The 19,051-nt window shown below is 40.7% G+C and overlaps 3 protein-coding genes across 3 annotated transcripts; 1 reads left to right on the top strand and 2 right to left on the bottom strand.

Annotated features, from left to right (window-relative positions):
* Positions 1 to 724: 724 nt before the first annotated feature.
* Positions 725 to 2,873, bottom strand: zbtb8os (zinc finger and BTB domain containing 8 opposite strand). Its single transcript, XM_083908193.1, has 7 exons — positions 2,726 to 2,873; positions 2,457 to 2,481; positions 2,177 to 2,298; positions 1,992 to 2,074; positions 1,499 to 1,551; positions 1,344 to 1,380; positions 725 to 1,244 (listed from the first exon to the last, which is right to left on the bottom strand). Exons 1-7 carry the CDS (start codon positions 2,805 to 2,807, stop codon positions 1,158 to 1,160), a joined length of 489 nt encoding a protein of 162 aa, XP_083764319.1. The 5' UTR covers positions 2,808 to 2,873; the 3' UTR covers positions 725 to 1,157.
* A 104-nt stretch (positions 2,874 to 2,977) lies between these two features.
* On the top strand, positions 2,978 to 7,265 carry LOC310942510 (histone-binding protein RBBP4). Its single transcript, XM_083907910.1, has 11 exons — positions 2,978 to 3,093; positions 3,838 to 3,985; positions 4,306 to 4,451; positions 4,773 to 4,946; positions 5,042 to 5,157; positions 5,244 to 5,404; positions 5,526 to 5,652; positions 5,748 to 5,825; positions 6,228 to 6,362; positions 6,459 to 6,569; positions 6,680 to 7,265. The coding sequence occupies exons 1-11, from the start codon at positions 3,078 to 3,080 to the stop codon at positions 6,740 to 6,742; spliced, it is 1,275 nt and encodes a 424-aa protein (XP_083764036.1). The 5' UTR covers positions 2,978 to 3,077; the 3' UTR covers positions 6,743 to 7,265.
* A 126-nt stretch (positions 7,266 to 7,391) lies between these two features.
* Positions 7,392 to 9,674, bottom strand: LOC310942637 (syncoilin-like; the record flags this gene model as incomplete). The annotated part of the gene is made up of 5 exons (XM_083908051.1): positions 9,575 to 9,674; positions 8,897 to 9,375; positions 7,718 to 8,128; positions 7,516 to 7,640; positions 7,392 to 7,437 (listed from the first exon to the last, which is right to left on the bottom strand). The coding sequence occupies exons 2-5, from the start codon at positions 9,350 to 9,352 to the stop codon at positions 7,392 to 7,394; spliced, it is 1,038 nt and encodes a 345-aa protein (XP_083764177.1). The 5' UTR covers positions 9,353 to 9,375; positions 9,575 to 9,674.
* Between the last annotated feature and the right edge of the window lie 9,377 nt (positions 9,675 to 19,051).

The following is a 19,051-nucleotide window of genomic DNA, read 5'->3' as shown; positions in this document are numbered from 1 at the left end:
TCTGCAAATTTAAGAATGAAAAGAGCCACTCCCATCCCTTCTCCACTCAATTTAATCTGGAGCCGCAAAAAAAACAACCTATTTGACATCATGTATAATGTTTGAACTACAGTTTGTCACATTTCTGACATTTAAGAACACCGTTGACATTTCATTGCCGTTTATACCCAATATCGCATTTGACAGACATTGGATGTGATGCACACAATATCAAAACGCATATAACAATATAAACACATCGCTTTTTTTTCTTCAAACTTACGTTCAGTGTTGACACTGTGCATTGAACAGACCATGTTACTTCCCCTGGTAACCGCAGTAAACCAAGTCAAAGGCTGATAAGGAGAACATGGCATATTCCTTGCCCTTGAAACCAATGCTGTGCACCCATGTACATTACCAGTCACTGTCATTGAAATGTCAGTCATCATTTCAAGCTAAACCGGTGTTTTCCAAACCCTGGTCCTCAGGGAACACTGCCCTGCATGTTTTAGATGTTGCCCTGCTCCAACACACCTGATTCAGATGAACCGCTCATTATCAGGCTTCTGCAGATCTCGATGACGAGCTGACCATTTGAAACAGGTGTGTTGGAGCAGGGCAACATCTAAAACATGGGAAACACTGAGCCAAATAACCCGCATAGTTCACAAATGATTAGTGAATCAATTGAACGTTTATCTTTTATTTCATTCTGCCAAAAATCTTTTTACGTGTACAAAATACAAATTAAATAACACCAGTGACCATGTAATCAAGACCAAAGAAAAAGTAATCAAAGATTTGCCGATTTATTTACAATTATTCAACACAATTTCAAATGTAATGCATTAAATAAGAATAACAATTTTCAAAGCATAGCAAGTAAAAAAATTAACAATTTTTTAACCATAATGACTTAAAGAGTTCAATTTTTACTTGTATTATCCCTAATTTACATTCAAAGTTATGTGATTTCTGACATAAAGTATCTCATATATATCAGTGTCATAAAATAAATTTGTAACCTGTCGGAGAAGAAGTTTAGAAGAGGGGAAGTTTTTCACAGGTTAAAAAACATCCAGTACCTTTGATTAAAAGGCCACTTGAATTGGCCGTGTGGAATAGATCGTCCATTTCAATCGAACCAAAAGTGTGATTTGCAACAGGAACGGTTGTCAAATGTCAATAATAGCAAATATCTCCGCTTTTTCTTTATCATAGATCTGCATCGCAGAGTACGTGATGGCTTTCACCTCTGTTCCCTGGAATAACATAAGAAGTGATAAACATTTTAAATGTACATCAGTAATCATTTCATACAGCCCCTCTTTGCCACCTATTTATTTGCATCACTGGTTTACCTGTGGATGCTTGTCCAAAGAGAATTCTTCACCCCACCTAAAAGAAAACGTAAAATACAGTTGATAAAAACGGCACTATCATCAAGTTTTCCAAGTATTACACAATCAACAAAGTGTTATTTCGAACGTTATTAGGAGAAGGTAATCAGACTCACCCAATGGAGCGAATCTTGAAGTGCATTTTGTCAATGTGCAACACTTTCACCTCCTGTCAGGAAAATTAAATGATTATTATATATATTAAAAAATAAAAAATGATGAAGGCTTTCTCTTATTTGGATGTGTTTTGTGCATGTCTAGAACCTTCAAACAGTGAAATACCAACACAGATTGCGATTAGTACAAGCATATTAAGACCCTAACTCTAATCTATTTGACATGTTCCAATTGAATGTAGGTAGAGCACAAAAAATCCATTACTAAATTAATCGCCACCTATTTTAATGATCAATGAATCAGTTTAGATGTGAATACTTTCTTGACTAGTTTCTTTGTTCCATCTAACAAAAGAATTAGATTAGATTCATAACGATTCAAAGATTAATCGATGGTGAAAATAATCGTTATTTGCAGCCCTGGCCACAAATAACATTGTTTGCTTTACAGCAATTTATCCACGGCCACACAAATAACTGACAATATACTCACCCTGGGAACAAAGAAGAGATCTGCACTAAACTTGTACAACCAGTCATCGAGGAAATGGAAGAGAAGAGACTCCATGTCATGACCTTTTGAAGAAAGGGCACAGTTGGAGAGGGGGTTGATAATCAGGAGGACAGAAACTGGTATTGGTCACTGAGGTTTTGTTGAACAGACAACCCCACTCTCACCCTCCGATTCCACGTCGACGGTATCGATCGGTTCCACCGTCTCTGTGTCTGTCATGTAGCCAAACATGCCCATAGCACACTGCTCGAAAGCTTCTTCCAGGCTGCCTCCCCAGGAGTGAATTCTGGGAAGAGAAAACACAAAAATACAATAACAATGACTCTTGAAGAACAGCAGAGAAACACATCTAAGAAACCTGACATCTGATTATACGTGTTTAAGCCCATATCTGCAGATACCGATAATATTGTGCATCCTAAAGACAGATAAAAGTAAACTCACTGTACATCTGCTGTATGATCCAAATCTGTAGAAACACACACATGGAAATGTGTTATTAAAAACAGTGAATATAAACAATGAGATACTATGTATGGTTTGATTTGATTATGAAGACAACAGTGAATTAGCTTCTGTCACAGTCACTACAAGATAAATCACTCAGACAGTATGTTAGCGAGTTAGTTATACAACATTAGCATCACGATCCCTATCACGGAACCACACTGTCCATTCTTTAATGTGTTGTTCACCATTAACGTCAGACTTACATTCATATTTCTTGTTAATTGGTGGGTACTTTAACTTGACAGCTTCCTGCGCTTTTGTCAGGTCCAGTATACGGTCGTCCATTTTCGCTAAAAAGTTAGTTTAGCGAGTCTAAAAACCGAGACAACTCTGTTGATCACCATGCCCGGTGCTACAACAACCACAGACAAGGAGGAGCCGGATGCAGTACTTTGTCACAGCTGACGACTTCCGGGCCGTTTTTTGGTGAACTCTGATTGGCTGCTCGCGTTCTACGGAGTTGGCGCCATTGAAACCCGTCGTGCTGTCTCCAGTGCGCTTTCCTCCCAAAAAATACTCATAATTTGCCCACAATAGCGGTTCGACTGCGACGCAATGGCCGATAAAGACGGTAAGGGCGGCGATTAGACGGCTAAATATGGCTGCGTGGGGTTCACAGTGATAGAAAGTGTGAGTGCGGGCGGAGCGGAGGTTGTTGGCGCGCCGGCCAGCATCTACCTTTCATTGTTACAAACCTGCCAGCTAGCTGTTAGCTAGCGTTAGCTGCTAGCAGACTGGCTATATGTGGTTTTTAATTCACCAGTGCAGACTGACTAACTGCTCCATGTGCATTGAGGTGTTGCTTAGGACCCACATTAGTGACTGTGTAGGGTTTTATATTTTTCTGGCTAACTATAGAAACTAATGCTATCGGTAGCTTATCATTTAAGTACACTAAGTGCTCGCCACTATTAGTATAGCTAGTACATTTCATAGTTACTTACTAGTTTTAACTTATTTTTTTTATTGTAGCATTAATATCAAAACATGGAGAATTGTAGGGAAAATACAGTACAGTGGGTCAACGTTGTAATCATACATGCAGTATACTGAAATAATTACACGTCAGTGCATATGGTCTGAAAGGCACATGTACAGTCCATTTCCCCAATATTGCATGTATTTGTTAATCTGCAGTTTTATTGAACAAGCTATTTCACTATGTTTTGTTGTTTTTACATTCGTCACAATTAATGTCCAGTCAGTCGTTGGTGGATTTTCTGGCCATAACAATGTTTGTGTTGATACTTAGTCCAGGAAAATGAGATGCTTCATCTTGACTGTTTTCATATTGCTGGTTAATGCAACTTTGCAGCCGCATTTGACGATGCCGTGGAGGAAAGGGTCATCAATGAGGAGTACAAGATCTGGAAGAAGAACACCCCTTTCCTCTATGACCTGGTTATGACTCACGCCTTGGAGTGGCCCAGCCTCACTGCCCAGTGGCTGCCAGATGTCACCAGGTAGGGTTTTGTCTCTCTTCTGCACGCTGACATGAGACCTCACTTGGAATAAGGCCTTTGTGATGACAGTATGTGTTATTACCAAAGCTTTTAATGGTCCAGTGTGGAAGAATAAGTGAATGGTGAGATGGAATGGTTAAGAAAAGATACAAAAATCACTCATGTTTATAGACTTAATGGCATGATCAAAGGGTTGGTACATCCTATTAAATTCTAAAGAATAACTTACCCTACTCAAAGATCTCCTAAACAACTTAATGTAAGACCAGGAACTGCTCCTGCCTAAAGACTTTTCATGGGTGTTGTGTTCCTTGTCGCAGACCGGAGGGTAAAGACTACAGCGTGCACAGGTTGGTTCTGGGGACTCACACTTCTGATGAGCAGAATCATCTGGTCATCGCGAGTGTGCAGCTCCCAAACGACGATGCCCAGTTCGACGCCTCGCATTACGACAGTGAAAAAGGAGGTAAGGAAGACCGTTCTTAATCTTGAGTAAATAAATATGCATCTTTCAGTGTCGTCAAGCTGTGAAGCATGAAGTTCTTTTGTTAGGATGTTGTGGCTGACCGTTCTTCTAAATGAATTAATAAGTAATCTGAAATTTTTAATGCTTCAGAAAATATAGGTATGTATTATTTGTTTTTTTATATATATATATATATCTATTTTAAATGAAGTTTATCACACTTACAAATCCCATTGAAATACTTGTTATAATGACTTTGTTTTTCTTTACATTTGGACATCTGCAAAAACAAATTTATGTGTAAGGTGTTCTTTATTTCAGAGTTTGGTGGCTTTGGATCTGTAAGTGGGAAAATAGAAATTGAGATCAAGATCAACCATGAAGGCGAGGTGAACAGAGCTCGTTACATGCCTCAGAATCCCTGCATCATTGCCACTAAGACCCCCACCAGTGATGTGTTGGTTTTTGATTACACAAAGCATCCGTCTAAACCTGGTAAGGTGACACAGTTACCGTTTCCTAAAGCAGGTTGTCTTTTCTGCTCTTGGGTGGTTAAATTTATTGTAGTGTTGTTATTATTATTATTGAAGACCCTTCAGGAGAGTGTACCCCAGATCTGCGGCTGAGAGGCCACCAGAAGGAAGGCTATGGCCTCTCCTGGAACCCGAACCTCAGTGGTTGTCTCCTTAGTGCTTCTGATGACCATGTAAGCAACTTCTCTTGTTCTGTTCTGTTCTGTTCTACTGTTAAGGTGAGCGCATGTTCTTATCAAACCTCTGATCTCTGACACAGACCATCTGCCTGTGGGACATCAGCACAGTGCCCAAGGAGGGAAAGATCGTAGATGCTAAGACCATCTTCACAGGCCACACTGCTGTGGTGGAGGACGTCTCCTGGCATTTGCTCCACGAGTCGCTCTTCGGATCTGTAGCCGATGACCAGAAACTCATGATGTGAGCGTCATCTCAAAAGCTTAATTCCACAACCTCTGTTGTGATCTGCGAAAAAAACAAATCAGTCGCTGTTCAGTTTCACGTCTTTTCAACAGTAGTGCGTTTGTCTGTTTTTGGACAGCTGGGACACACGGTCTAATAACACCTCCAAGCCCAGTCATGCAGTGGACGCCCACACTGCTGAGGTCAACTGCTTGTCCTTCAATCCTTACAGTGAGTTCATCCTGGCCACTGGCTCTGCAGATAAGGTGAGTCCAGACTCTCTCAACTGATGCATCATCTGCTCTGATTCTCTATATAATGAGGTGAAACCGACTGACGGCTGACTTACTTTGATTTTTAGACCGTGGCTCTTTGGGACTTGAGGAACCTGAAGCTGAAGCTGCACTCGTTTGAGTCTCACAAAGACGAGATCTTCCAGGTTGGAAGTGAACTTCAGTTGCTTTCAAATCCATTTTAATACATATTTTTGTGTTTGGAGTTAATTTAGTTTACAGGAGATGTTTGTATATTTGTATTTAAGCTTATAGATGTTACAGGTTTACAAAATTTGATTTACAGCTTCATGAGAATGAGGTACAACTTAATTGATCCCAGTGAACTTAACAGTCTTGTTTTTGAGTCTCATTTGAGTATTGTAGCTCTTCATCTTGTAGAGTGGGGTTTATATGCTGTTCAAGCCCCAAAAGCAGCCATTACCTTCACTTAAACCAAGCATTGTATCATTGTAACTGGCCTTTGTGAAAAGAGAACCGAAAGTCTTTATTTCCACGATATACTTTTGTGACATGAATTAAATATTTGGTCCGTCTCCTCCCAACAGGTTCAGTGGTCTCCCCATAACGAAACCATCCTGGCCTCCAGCGGCACAGACAGAAGACTCAACGTCTGGGACCTCAGTAAGATCGGAGAGGAGCAGTCTCCGGAGGATGCTGAGGACGGCCCTCCTGAGCTGCTGGTCAGTTTTATTGGAGTTGTGTGTATATGTGCTTGTAATTTATACAAATATATATATATTTCAAGTGCTGTAATTCGTTCTGCTCCTCTCTTTTAGTTCATTCATGGAGGACACACAGCTAAGATCTCAGACTTCTCCTGGAACCCCAATGAGCCGTGGGTCATCTGTTCTGTGTCAGAGGACAACATCATGCAAGTCTGGCAGATGGTAAGAGCTGTGATGACTTGTGTGGCTGCTGATTATAAATAAAGTGGAGTAAATGTAAGAAATAATGCTGGAAGGTGTTTAAGTGCTTTTATTACAATATTTCACAACAGGCTGAAAACATCTACAACGACGAGGACCCAGAAGGTGCTGCAGACTCGGAGGTCCAGGCATGAGTCCGTTCTCCACATTTCCTCATTTGACCTGCTTGTTAAAAATGAATAAATTTTCCAGTATTGGGTACATGGGCAGCAATGCCTTTTTAAAATATACATTTTGGGCAGCAGTGGTTTTGTAGAAAATAATAATAAAAAAAAAAAAGGCTGCATCACCATCATCTTGTTGTGAAGTATTTAAAACACCGTCCGTTTCTGTCAGGTTTCTTTTGTTTTTAGATTCTTTCGTTCTTCAAATTCCCACTGCTCCCATTCTGAGTTCATGTGATGAACCGTCACACACAGTCCGTCGTTGTTCAGATTACTCATTTTTGTGGTTTGAGTTCCTCTTGATTAGTTGCTCTACAGCGATTCCATTTTTAATCAAATTGTACATACTGTAGGTTTTCTTTCATTTGCTTGATATTTGTAGTCGCAATTGTCCACTGTCGTGTGTCGTCACTTGTTTGTGTTTCTTTCTCTGCTTTTTTTTCTTCTGTGCTGCATCTGATGACCTTAAGCATATTCATAATAAAAATATTTACATTAAATCTCCTCGCCTTGTGTCATACATTAAGTTAATAAGAGTTATCTGTGAAATTGCTGTATGAGCCAGTTTGGTCTGGTGTAGCTCCATCTACCGCTTTATCCACGCGAGGTAAATGGAAAGCTAGGGCTCGTCTTCAGCTGTGGTTTTGTTGGCTTCATCCCCGCCTCTATAATACAAAACATGTGTTTATTGTTTTTTTCATCCTATATAGTTGGAAGTAAAATAACAGTGAGAATAAATCTACCTCAGAAATGTCAGCTCTGTCAGAAGACCGTCTTTAAGAGCCTCCAAATATTCCTTGGATTTTCTTTGAACTTCAAACTCCACTTCCAGTTCCCTTAGGGTTTCTCTTAATGTTTCCACAGTATCCTGTGGGGGAAAAAAAGCTTTTAAACGACATATATGAACAGCATATCTCGTGTCTTACTTGACTCCACTCACTGTACCTTGTGCTGTGTGTTGCTGTCATGCCTCTCCCTCTCCATCAGAGTGATCCTCTGTTCCAGACAGGATCTCTGCACTTCCAGTCTCTGGATGTCCTCCCTCAGAGGGCCCATCCTGGCCCTCAGGTCCTTCGCCTGCTCCCTGCTCTTTCTCAAAGCCTCCTCTCCAATCTGCCGCCTCTTCAGCAGGGCCAAGAGCCGAGGCTCGTACCAGCCTTCCAGTGCCATCACGCTGCCGCTGAGCCGCCGCTGGAGCCTGACGGAGGCCTGGCGGCACTGGCTGACGTCAGTCATGGCCCTGGGTCTGCAGGGCTTTGCGATCTGGTCCCTCAGAGAGTTAAAGTGGTTTTCGTGAAGCTCCGGGAGCTGGGACAACTCCTGGATCAGATTTTGGATGCGAGCCTCGAGCTCTTCCTACGGTCAGATTGAGAAATACATACAGTACTTCATATGCATACAGGAAAACATGCTCATGATTACATTGAAATGTATTATTATATGATTTATTTATTTATTTAGTTCTTTATTAAATGAGACAAAGGACTAGAAGTATAAGATGCATTGACTTTTACAACCCTTTTTCAGTGTTTACTGTATATTATGTACACATTTTCTTAATATATTTTAGGACAAAATTACATTTATTCAATTTATATCTTGACCTCAATTATCTTTAATGATTATTCCATATATTTATCGAAATATGAAAATTATAACAGCATGTCCCTACTTTAAGTGCTAAATGTTGCATGATTTAATTTTTTTTATTTAATTTTCATTGGTTTTATATATATATTAAAAAAAAAAGTTTGTTTTTTTAATCTATTAAAAAATGTTTTGGTCCAAAATTTTACAAAAAACGTCATACTATGGTATATCATGCAAAATGTGACAATTAAAAAAAAAAAAATTGGCCTAAAATTTGACAAAAACGTTGTACTATAATATATCGTCCAAAAGGTTAGTTAGTTATTAGTTATAATTGTGTATGTCTTGCGTTGGAATGCACAATGTACAATGACGATGAATAAATGAATAACAAATTAATACAAAAAATAAACAAAGACAATCTATTTTATTAAATCACATGGTATTTTTTTTATTGAACATGGGGTTGATCCAAACTATAACGCTTCACAATGACTCACCACAGCAGATCAGTCAGAACTCGGTGGTTCTTACCTGAGTAACTGCAGACTGAGCCACCTCATACTCATGTTTGGCCAGCGTCACCTGGCTCTGGATGCAGTCCCTGGCTGCAGCAAACAGTTTCCTCTTCACCCGCTGCACTTCATCAAACACAGACATGTAATCCAGCTGAGACAGCGTGAGCAGCTGCTGTGCCTCCACCAGCTTTCTTCTCAGGTGCTCCACAACTCGCAGGAAGGGCTCCTGCAGCCGGAGGAGCTCCCGTATCAGCTCGTCCCTCTGCTCCTCCAGGCGTGACACTTTCTGGATGCAGTGTTCAAAAAGCCGCCCCAAGTTGTCCATGACCTCCTGGTCCATTTCCTTCGTTGGGTATTGGGTGCACTCATCCAGCAGAAAGGCTGTCTCTGTTTCAGAGTCAGCATAGTTGTTTTCTGTGATCTCGTCATCAAATTTCATTTGTTCCATGGACGAGTCATCGTTTGACGCCATGTCTTTATCATCCGCTATTGTTCCTTCATTGTCCATGAGTAGAAGTTTTGTTTGAGACAAGTGTCATTAATCAAACTAAAAGGGAGGATTTGCATAACAAAGACATTCAGTGCTGATGTAATTAAGTTAACAAATCAAAAGGCTGCAATTTGGCAGAAAAGGAAATCAAAGGAAGACCTTAAAACCCATCAGATACTTGTATGAATTCACATTTCTACTCACTTTGTCTAGAGATGACAGTCCAGAAGGTGCAGACAGCGATGGACACAGTTTGGTTTTCGTGTTAGAGGCAGATGAGTTGTGTATCGGTCTCCAGAAAAACATAGGCACACTTTGTGTTTATTTATAACACTGGGGGCGCAGGGGAAAGTCTATCTAAGACTCTCATACCCCACATGGGATCACAAACTATGTCATAGCTGAGGTCTGACTGGCCTACATGCCCTGGATGCATCAGCTTACACAAGTCTCAACCAGCCTGTGCCACATGGAGCTACCGTACTATATTTACACAGCCTGTTTTTATGTGTGTCTAAGAATGTGCATCTGGGCCATGACTCTGGAGTTTCCTCCATATGGTTCCCATACAGTGTTTGTTTACTGTCTGTCAATCTCCTCACAGACAAAGGGAATCAAACAAGGACAAGCTGACTGTGGGATATGCAAAGATGAATTTAATGTTAATGTCAAAACATGTATGCCTGTTGTAAATGGTTCGGCATGGTGTGTGTCACCCATATATCCATGTGATCCATGGTTTTTTTGCATGTAATATTTTTATTGAGAGGAATAAATCAATCCATCCTTTATTTTTCAATCAAACTCCCATAGATACTGTATATTTATTTACAAAATTATATAAGAATGCTGTGTAACAGCAGCACAGACGAATACACTGTTCATATATATTCTATTATAATAATATATTATTATAATAATATAGCCTTTTGAACACATTTCCAGTGTATTTATTTCTTTTAATTCTACGTCTGTGTTTTTGAGCCTTGAATCTATCTTTGTGTATTAATAGTAATAGTAATAGTAATACATCAAAAACTTGCCAGTTATTTGACCTACATACATTTTGCACATCCAGATAGATAGATAGCGTTTTGTTTATTTAATTGTTAGCTTGCTAGCCAAAACTTATAACACGATAGTTAGATAGATAGATAGCTTTTTGTTTATTTAATTATGTGAACTTGCTAGCTAATTTTTTTTATCACATGCTAGCTGATAGATAGATAGATGGCTTTTTGTTTATTTAATTATGTTAACTTGCTAGCTAATTTTTTTTATCACATGCTAGCTGATAGATAGATAGATAGATAGATAGCTTTTTGTTTATTTAATTATGTTAACTTGCCAGCAACGATTATAGATAGATAGTGTTTTGTTTATTTCATTATGTTAACTTGTTAGTTAAAAAATATCGCATGCTAGCTGATAGATAGATATATTTTTGTTTGTTTAACTATGTTAGCTTGATAGCAACAATTGTCCATAGGTTTTTGTCTATTTAATTATGTTAACTTGCTAGCTGAAAATTTTTTATCGCATGCTAGCTGATATATAGATAGCTTTTTGTTTATTTAATTATGTTAGCTTGCTAGCCAAAAATTATAGATAGATAGATAGATAGATAGATAGATAGATAGATAGATAGATGGATAGATAGTGTTTGTTTATTTAATTATGTTAACTTGATAGTTAAAAAAAATATTGCATGCTAGCTGATAGATAGATATATTTTTGTTTATTTAATTATGTTAGCTTGCTCGCAACAATTATAGATAGATATATTTTTGTTTGTTTAACTATGTTAGCTTGATAGCAACAATTGTCCATAGGTTTTTGTCTATTTAATTATGTTAACTTGCTAGCTGAAAATTTTTTATCGCATGCTAGCTGATATATAGATAGCTTTTTGTTTATTTAATTATGTTAGCTTGCTAGCCAAAAATTATAGATAGATAGATAGATAGATAGATAGATAGATAGATAGATAGATAGATAGATGGATAGATAGTGTTTGTTTATTTAATTATGTTAACTTGATAGTTAAAAAAAATATTGCATGCTAGCTGATAGATAGATATATTTTTGTTTATTTAATTATGTTAGCTTGCTCGCAACAATTATAGATAGATATATTTTTTTCGTTTATTTAATGATGTTGACCTGCTTTAAATGTTTTTAACCCTGTTCCTCAACTGTAACTTGCTGTTCCTCCGTCCCGCCGCTAGATGTCCTCACAACATTGACCGCAGCCTCTGACTCTCACCTGAGTGCTCGCTGCTGCCTCCTCCTCCGCCGCCTCCTCCTCCTCCTCCTCCAGGTGGGAGCTGCAGGTCGACGACGGCGGCAACTTCACTTCATTTCCCCTCTTCTGGTCCAGTGGAGCGTCCGCGGACTGGAAACGACACGGGAGGCAGCTCAGCTGGCACCCAATTAAAGCCATCTGCTCCGGCGGGAACAAACATATCCAGCCTCCCCTTGGTGGTGGTGGCGGCGGCGGCGGTTGTTGTTGTTGTTGTTGTTGTCGTTTCCTGAAGCGCTTTTCACAGACATGACTCACCTGAAGTTTTCCTTTGGACGGTGAAAAAGTTTGCGCTGGAGAGGAAGGACGCAGCAGAGAGACGCTTCCAATGGAGAGAGGCTGAAACAACCCATCCGGATCTTTACAGTTTCACAAGGTATCATCAACAGTTTGTTTAAAACTTGTTAAAAGTAGACATTAGCATTTCCTCCTACACATTAGCTTAAGCGTTTAAGTAGTGCAAAAAGAATGCGTCATTGTTGTATAAATGTATATAAATTGACTCGAGACTGGGTTGCCAAATACATTTGAACTGTTACTATCCTTTAATTTAAGATTGAATAATTCAAAGTGTACCTAAAAGGAAGTTTCAAACATATAATTCCTGGCTATAACAGTGAAAAAAGCAAGAAATGTCATGCAAATATTTGCCCTAGTCAGGATTTGTGGTGTGAAAAAATGTTTGCATTAGATTGTCAACTTTGGGATGAAGGATGTTTGCATTTGCATAAAAAGTTTGGGAAAGTTGCTGCTGTCTCAAGTGATCGGAGGAAGTGGTGAGAAAGGCTGAGTATAGGCATGCACGAAAAACGAGTTGTGGGACATTTGCTCAGCTTGGCCCTTGAGGGATTCCAAGCAGAAGTAATTTAAGACCTGTACTGCTTCTCTCGGCTATGGAGCGTATGACAATGAGGAGTATTGTGTTATTTCCCTGTCACTGACCCAGCAGCAAGTGACTGCTTGACAGCATGGTGCACTTACTTACTTTGTTTAATCTGTGCCAGCCAGTGACGGTATGTACATAACTGTGCTTGTTGATTAACCTGATGCAGATAACAGGAGCACCTCTGAGGTCCCCCCCCCTCCTCTCTGTTTGGCTGGACTTTGGTCTTTAGAAGTGAGCCCTGAATCCAAACTCATCTGAGGTTCACGTCCGCCGTTGTTGACGTTTTCTCTTTGACTTCAGAGAGTTTACCTCTTGCACTCTCTGCGTAGGTGAGACTGAGACGGAGCCATTTGTTTGGAAAGGGTGTGTCACATACTGGTGCTCCCTCCTTAGCCAGCTTGCCATGCCAGGGCTTGTACCCATGGAGATTACAGGTGTGTTATGTAAGCACAAGAAAGACAGAGCAGAGCCCGGTTCCCTGAGATTCACAGGACACGTCAAGAGTGATAACGCGCTCTTACAGTGAGAGGAAACGGGCATGGAAATCACTGAAAAGGGCTTTCTATATAAATAGTTGCACCATGTCGCATTCTGCTCTGGTCTGCAGAGTGTGTTCACTGTGGGTCAAGGGGGACATGGGGGTGTGGTAATGGATACAGACATAATTATAATGAGTGTGTGATGCAGTGATGAGTGGGACAATAGTGTGCTGTTAATCAAAGAGATTAGCAGATGATTAACTTATCAGCAGCTCTGACTAAATTGAATCGTTGCATTAAGGACTGTGAAAAGAGTTCCCATAAGTTCTCCCCCAAACTAAGAGGACGTTTTTTGTTATTCCCTCACTGCAATTTTAATTTTGCCCCGACTTCTGTCCACTTCAGCAACTCTTGAGACCAAAGTTATCTTCAGACCAGAAGAAATGCGACGCAGCTTTTTGTTTTGACTCGGTCACAGCGGAGAAATCTCAAGTGCCAGGAGGTATTTTTGTCCAGCTGTGTTTGCCTTCACTAAGAGCTGGACAATTTCTTTTATTTTTTTTTACCCTAGTTTGACCTGTCAGTTCAAGGGTCTCGAGCTCTCCAGAGGGCTGCAGTCCACGCTTAGACCCCTGGCAACCCGTGGAAGTAACGCAAACAGAACGAAAAAGACACTTTACAGCGATGTCCCACTGTCTGTGCTGGTGGAAAACCAAAAAATAGACAATGAACATTAAGTTTACATGGATTCAAACGCTAATATTTATAGAAACTGATCACCAGAAAATGACTTTTAGTCATCAAAACAGACAAAATGTGTGCAGTTAAAAGGAAAGTCCACCATCTTTTCATTCCTATGGATTATAAGAGATATTAGATGATAATAATAAGTATTCTTCTAGCGCTGAGTCAAAATAAAAGTCCCATTAGAGCAGAGATAAAGGAAATCAGTGATGACTAAAGTGCATTCAGGGAACAAAACAAGAACCTGCATGTTCTACATGTGAACCAGTGAGTCAACTGCTCTATCTACGAAAAAAATCAGCATATCAGCCTTTTCTGATAGCACTCCATTATCATGTTGTAAGACAATATACATCTTTTAGGTTCCATTAAGTTGAAGCGATTATAGGGAAACCAGTTCCTAGGACATTGTCTTCGTCTAATTTTATCGATTGATTATCGATTCCGAAGCTTTAAATAAACTGTCGATCCAGAAAACGTTAAAAAAAAAAGTTGAAAAATTATTCACTTTGAATGATTTCTTTGTTGTAAAGAGTAAAGAAACGAAGAAAATTCACATTTAAGACACTGAAACAGTCGGAAAAACCTGTTTTAATGGTGAAAAAAGCTTAGAAATAGTTGACGATTAATTTAATAATTGAGTAATTGTTTCAGCTGTCATCAATCCTGAACCTTATTCGTCACTTAAAGTAATCTGCAGTTCACTCAGTGGGGGACGGCGTTTATTAGTCGGAAACCCAACAACCCTGTGTGTTTAAAGACGATTGAAAGGCATGCTTGTCATGTCGGCCGGTGAGCACAACCACATATTATAACGTTATCTCGAAAATGACTCTCATGCGCCAGTCATTATCCGTCTGTCTTTACACTGTTGGAGTCATGCGTGAGGGCAGCGGGGCTGGGGATGACGGAGTGCAGGATGAAGACGAGGAGGAGGCGGCGGTGTGTGTGTGTCGGTGGGGTGGTGGTGGTGGGGGGGGGGGGGTGAAAGCAGCAGATTTGGATTGAAGAGTTTCTCAGTGGGTAATTATCAATCTCTCAGGAATGCGGCTGCTGCTCTTACCAGACAAGCTGCTGCACGGCTACAGCAGCGTCGCAGCACGCCAACTCGCATTAACCCCCCTCCGTGTCTACAGATCTCTGCGCTGTCGTACCACCTCTCTTAGTCTCAGTCACACAACGCAACCTCAGTGAGTTGCGTTACACAGCGTGGTTTATTTGCGTCCATTATTGTGTCTATGTTTATCACCGTAGTTACCTGTATCCTCTCTGGCACCGAACAAAGGCACCACATAATGCTACGCAGAGAAGTCCTTCACCTCTGACATGTCGGTATGAAACCATCCCGGACTCCCTGTTTTTGAGTGAATGGAGGATTTTACACCGGCTCTTTCGCGTCGGTGTGAGTACCCTGTAATGGAAGCTTAAATTGGGCGATCTTTTATCTTGATTCGCCCCCACTGAGAAGTCTCATTCCCGACGACTCACTCTCAACCACCAAAGTGTCTTTCTTGTACTCGGAACATGAGTGGTGCAGAGTTCTAGCCCAGGCAAGGTTGCTTCAGTCTTTTTGCGAAGCCGTGCTCTCTCCTTTGTTTGATAACGCCCAGACAAGACAGCCAACGCCCTGATTGATGCCTCAAGGTGCTGTGCAGTAACACCAGTTTTATACTTTTGCTAAACCCGTGCAGTTTAGCTGCAGATTCGAGTCTAAGAAGTAGTTATTGCACAGACAACCGGCAGTTAGATCAACACATCCCTTCAATCCCTTCCTTCCAATGCCGAACCACAGACTGGCCGACCTTAACCTCTTTCCCCTGACAGCCGAGTCATAACCATGAACCTTCAGCTCCGACTGAGCCAGTCCTAATTCAAACAAAGGTGGCTTTGCCTTCCTCTGTCACTGCCACTCCCTCTGCTGTGGCAGTGGACTCAGCTCTCTGTCAACTTCCCACTGAGTCACTGCCGCCAAGCAACAGTTCCTGGAGTGTCACTGTCCCAGTTGTCATGTGACTTCACTTCCCTTCTTAAAAGTTTCATTTATGACTGACGTTTTTAAAAAAACACGTGATGTCGCAACAAACCTTCACAAACACAGACAACTGGGAAGAGTTTTAAATCCCTACTCAAACAAACGCTGAACTTTTTGTTTTCTTCTAATTCCACTCGTTCAGGGTGTGTGTTATTTGTCACATGGATTTTCAAGAGGTTTATCAAATATAATGAGGTAACAGGTTTTCCCAGAGCAGAGGTGAGTGTGAGATGGAGAGCTGTGCTTCATTATCCTGGATTAAGGCACCTGCCTCTGTACACTCAACTCTTCTCCTTTTGCCTCAGGCGAGTCAGACGTCAGTGCCGTGCTTTGCTTTGACTGTGTTGACCGGTCTACTTAAGAGGCAGAGGGCGTTCAGATTTTTTTTATTTTACTGGACCAATGCAGCTATCGGAGCCACACGATCAATAAATGCTCTTCCCAGACGCGCTAAGCTCCTTTGTCCGTGTGTTAACTATTATCAGCAGCCAGTTTACTTAATGCTGACGTGTGCGCGTCAGACAATCTGTTGGAACTGCACGTATTGACACACCGCGTTGAGGTTTGTTGCGTTAGAACGGTGCCTCCTGTCCAAATGTGATGTTCTTTTGTTAAGCGTATGTAAACAGTGTGTTTGGAACACATGCCTGCTGAGGCAGGACTGGACCTGGCCTCAGAAATACTTGGATTAGAGAGAGAGAGAGGGAGAGAGGGAGAGAGTGCAGAGCATACTGTTTTTTGTTTTTTTGTTGGTAAATTGACTTAGAGCACATGACTTTACCATGGTCTTTATAGTAATATAATGCTGGCGTTGTGAAGTCGGACAAGGAAACACAATTCTCCTCATGTGCCTGTAGTTTGTTTATCGACTTATACACTACTGTTATAAAGTTTGGGGTGGGTCACCTATACAATTTTTGTTGGTGTTTTCCATTAAAAGTTGCACTTTTATTCATCAAAAGAGTTGCAAAATGAATAGAAAATATAGTCAAGACATTGACAAGATTAGAAACTGGAAAATTCCACCAGCGTAATTTCGACGTAATTTCGGTCAAAATATGTACATATTCCATTAAAAACCAGCCGTTTGCAGCTAGAATAGTCCTTTACCACATTAACAATGTATAGAGTGATTCATTTAATGTTATATTCATTCATTTTTCCTCATAAAAATAAGGACATTTCTAAGTGACCCCAAACTTTTGAATGGTACTGTATGAATTGAGAGCTGTGGTTAGAAGCTTTGTCATTAAGATGTCGGCGCAACAAACAAAAGACTGTGTAGGATTGTGACAGTAACTCTGTGAGACCGTTTCCTTTACACACACACTGTAAAAAAGAAAAGGGATCATTCATGTCATTACATTTGTCTGCAAACCTGAAAATTGCAGGTTGTTTGTGTAGTAAACAATGGCATGAGTCACGTTCCTTTGACCAGACTGCACTGGGTGGTCCTCGCACTCACTGCGTCCCACAGTTCTTAGCGTTACACCGTTTCCCCTCTGATGGGAATAATATGAGCATTCGTTGCACAGCAGCCTGTGGGCTACAGTTGAATGAAGCAACCACCCGCCTACTGCCTCCCCCCCCCCCCCCAAATACCACTCCTTTCTTCATTCTGTTTTTTTGTGAGTCTTGATTGTTGGTGACTGTATTCCAGTGCAGATCTGAGTCACGGCCAAATGACTGTAATTTGGAGCAGGAGAAACACGGGGCTTAGAGCAGACGGAGAGAGACCTGCTACTTTTCTCCAGAGGAGATGGGATGCTATTTCTTGGTGTTGGCCTTTCACTGCTCGCTCACACCTGAAAGTGGAAAAGTGTGCCTATAGCTTCGTTATCATAACGGTGCAGTGTGTGAGAATTAGTGACGACTAATGATGAGACTGCAGATTGAAACCTCAGCATGTTTAGTATAGTACACTAAGTTTGGTGTGTTTTTTTTGTGTTTTCTTTTAAAAGTCACACTTTTATTCATCAAAAGAGTTGCAAAATGAATAGAAAATATAGTCAAGACATTGACAAGATTAGAAACTAGAAAATTCCACCAGCGTAATTTCGATGGTGTCTGCTGCTTCCGGCGTGTCGATTTTTCGGGCAAAGTCCGTGTAAAGGGAAGTTAACTGGCAGATGGGACGATGTTAGCCTTTACTTCCTGTTTCGGAGTTCCACTTCCTGTTGGGAGGTCATCTTTTGCAGACATGTTCAGGACGGGTTCCTAGTCTCGCATATTGTGTTTCGTGCACATCGGTGCACAAAAGTGCCTTTCCTTCTAAAATAAGGACATTTCTAAGTGACCCCAAAATGACCTTTGCTTATACTCTATGATTTAAGGATGAAAAGATGAGGTTTTTTTTTTTATTTGAAGAGCAGACACGACAAGGGTATTCAGGTATTTGGGGTTGGGTTTGCATACCTGTGCAGTGAGTTTCCGTGCAAACCCATCCCCCCCCCCCCTCTGTTTGCACAGACCAGAACCAGATTTATAGCTTCTCTCACAGCTTACCTTTGAGGGATGACACTGTCGTGGCAAATATTCAGTGTCCGGGAAAAAGTTAACTTGCGAAAAAACACCACAACTCCACCTCCAACTGTAAATCTCAGTGTTGAATACTGAATTTAAACGTAAGACTCAGCATTATGATGATTTTGACTAGTTTAATAAAGTTAACATTTTCTGTCTTTTGGCCTCATAACAGTCCACATCTGCTGGAAGAATTTTTCCAAAAGTGTGGTCCCCTAACTCATCTCATCACGTCCTCTCGTCCGTGTCACACAGAGCTTTGATGGTGAGGATCCATTTTTTGGGGGGGCGCGGGAATAAGTTTGTAATCGTGAGAGAACATGACAGTGGTATCTGTGGTTTCTGTTCTTGTTTGATCGAGAGATGGCGGGAGAATTTTCTGGTTCTTTTGCATTTTTGCATGACGGTGAACCTTCACGAAACATCGATTGGATTTAAAGGCTTAAATTGACTCCTGCTGTCACAGCAGTACGGGTTAAGATATTATTTAAGTTGACAAAGGGTATTGAATAATCAACCTCGACCTTTGTCTGCATATTTACAACGTCTGAAGCGGCCTTTCCTACTCGTGTCCTTTTGATTTGGAGATATGAGTCTATTAAAATGTGCGGCTGGATGAAGCTCAGTGAGCTACAGGTGTCGTGCTGAGAAATCTGTCTTAAAGTAAAAGAGGAAGCGAGAACAAATGCCTCGATGCTCATTGGCGACTGTTTAT

The sequence above is a fragment of the Microchirus variegatus genome (genome assembly GCF_963457635.1).
Source record: "Microchirus variegatus genome assembly, chromosome: 21".
NCBI lineage: Eukaryota > Metazoa > Chordata > Actinopteri > Pleuronectiformes > Soleidae > Microchirus > Microchirus variegatus.
Note: the sequence above shows the minus strand (reverse complement) of the source record. Positions and strands in the feature narration are given on the sequence as shown.

What these genes read in the sequence shown, in the direction of transcription:
- zbtb8os (XM_083908193.1), bottom strand. Translation starts at nt 2,807, where the DNA reads ATGGACGACCGTATACTGGACCTGACAAAAGCGCAGGAAGCTGTCAAG. An exon ending in GATCATACAGCAGATGTACA is followed by an intron (nt 2,299 to 2,456) that starts GTGAGTTTACTT and finishes TTCTCTTCCCAG; the next exon opens with AATTCACTCCTGGGGAGGCA. An exon ending in TTCAAGATTCGCTCCATTGG is followed by an intron (nt 1,381 to 1,498) that starts GTGAGTCTGATT and finishes GTTTTCTTTTAG; the next exon opens with GTGGGGTGAAGAATTCTCTT.
- LOC310942510 (XM_083907910.1), top strand. An exon ending in AAAGCATCCGTCTAAACCTG is followed by an intron (nt 4,947 to 5,041) that starts GTAAGGTGACAC and finishes TTATTATTGAAG; the next exon opens with ACCCTTCAGGAGAGTGTACC. An exon ending in TCATGCAAGTCTGGCAGATG is followed by an intron (nt 6,570 to 6,679) that starts GTAAGAGCTGTG and finishes ATTTCACAACAG; the next exon opens with GCTGAAAACATCTACAACGA.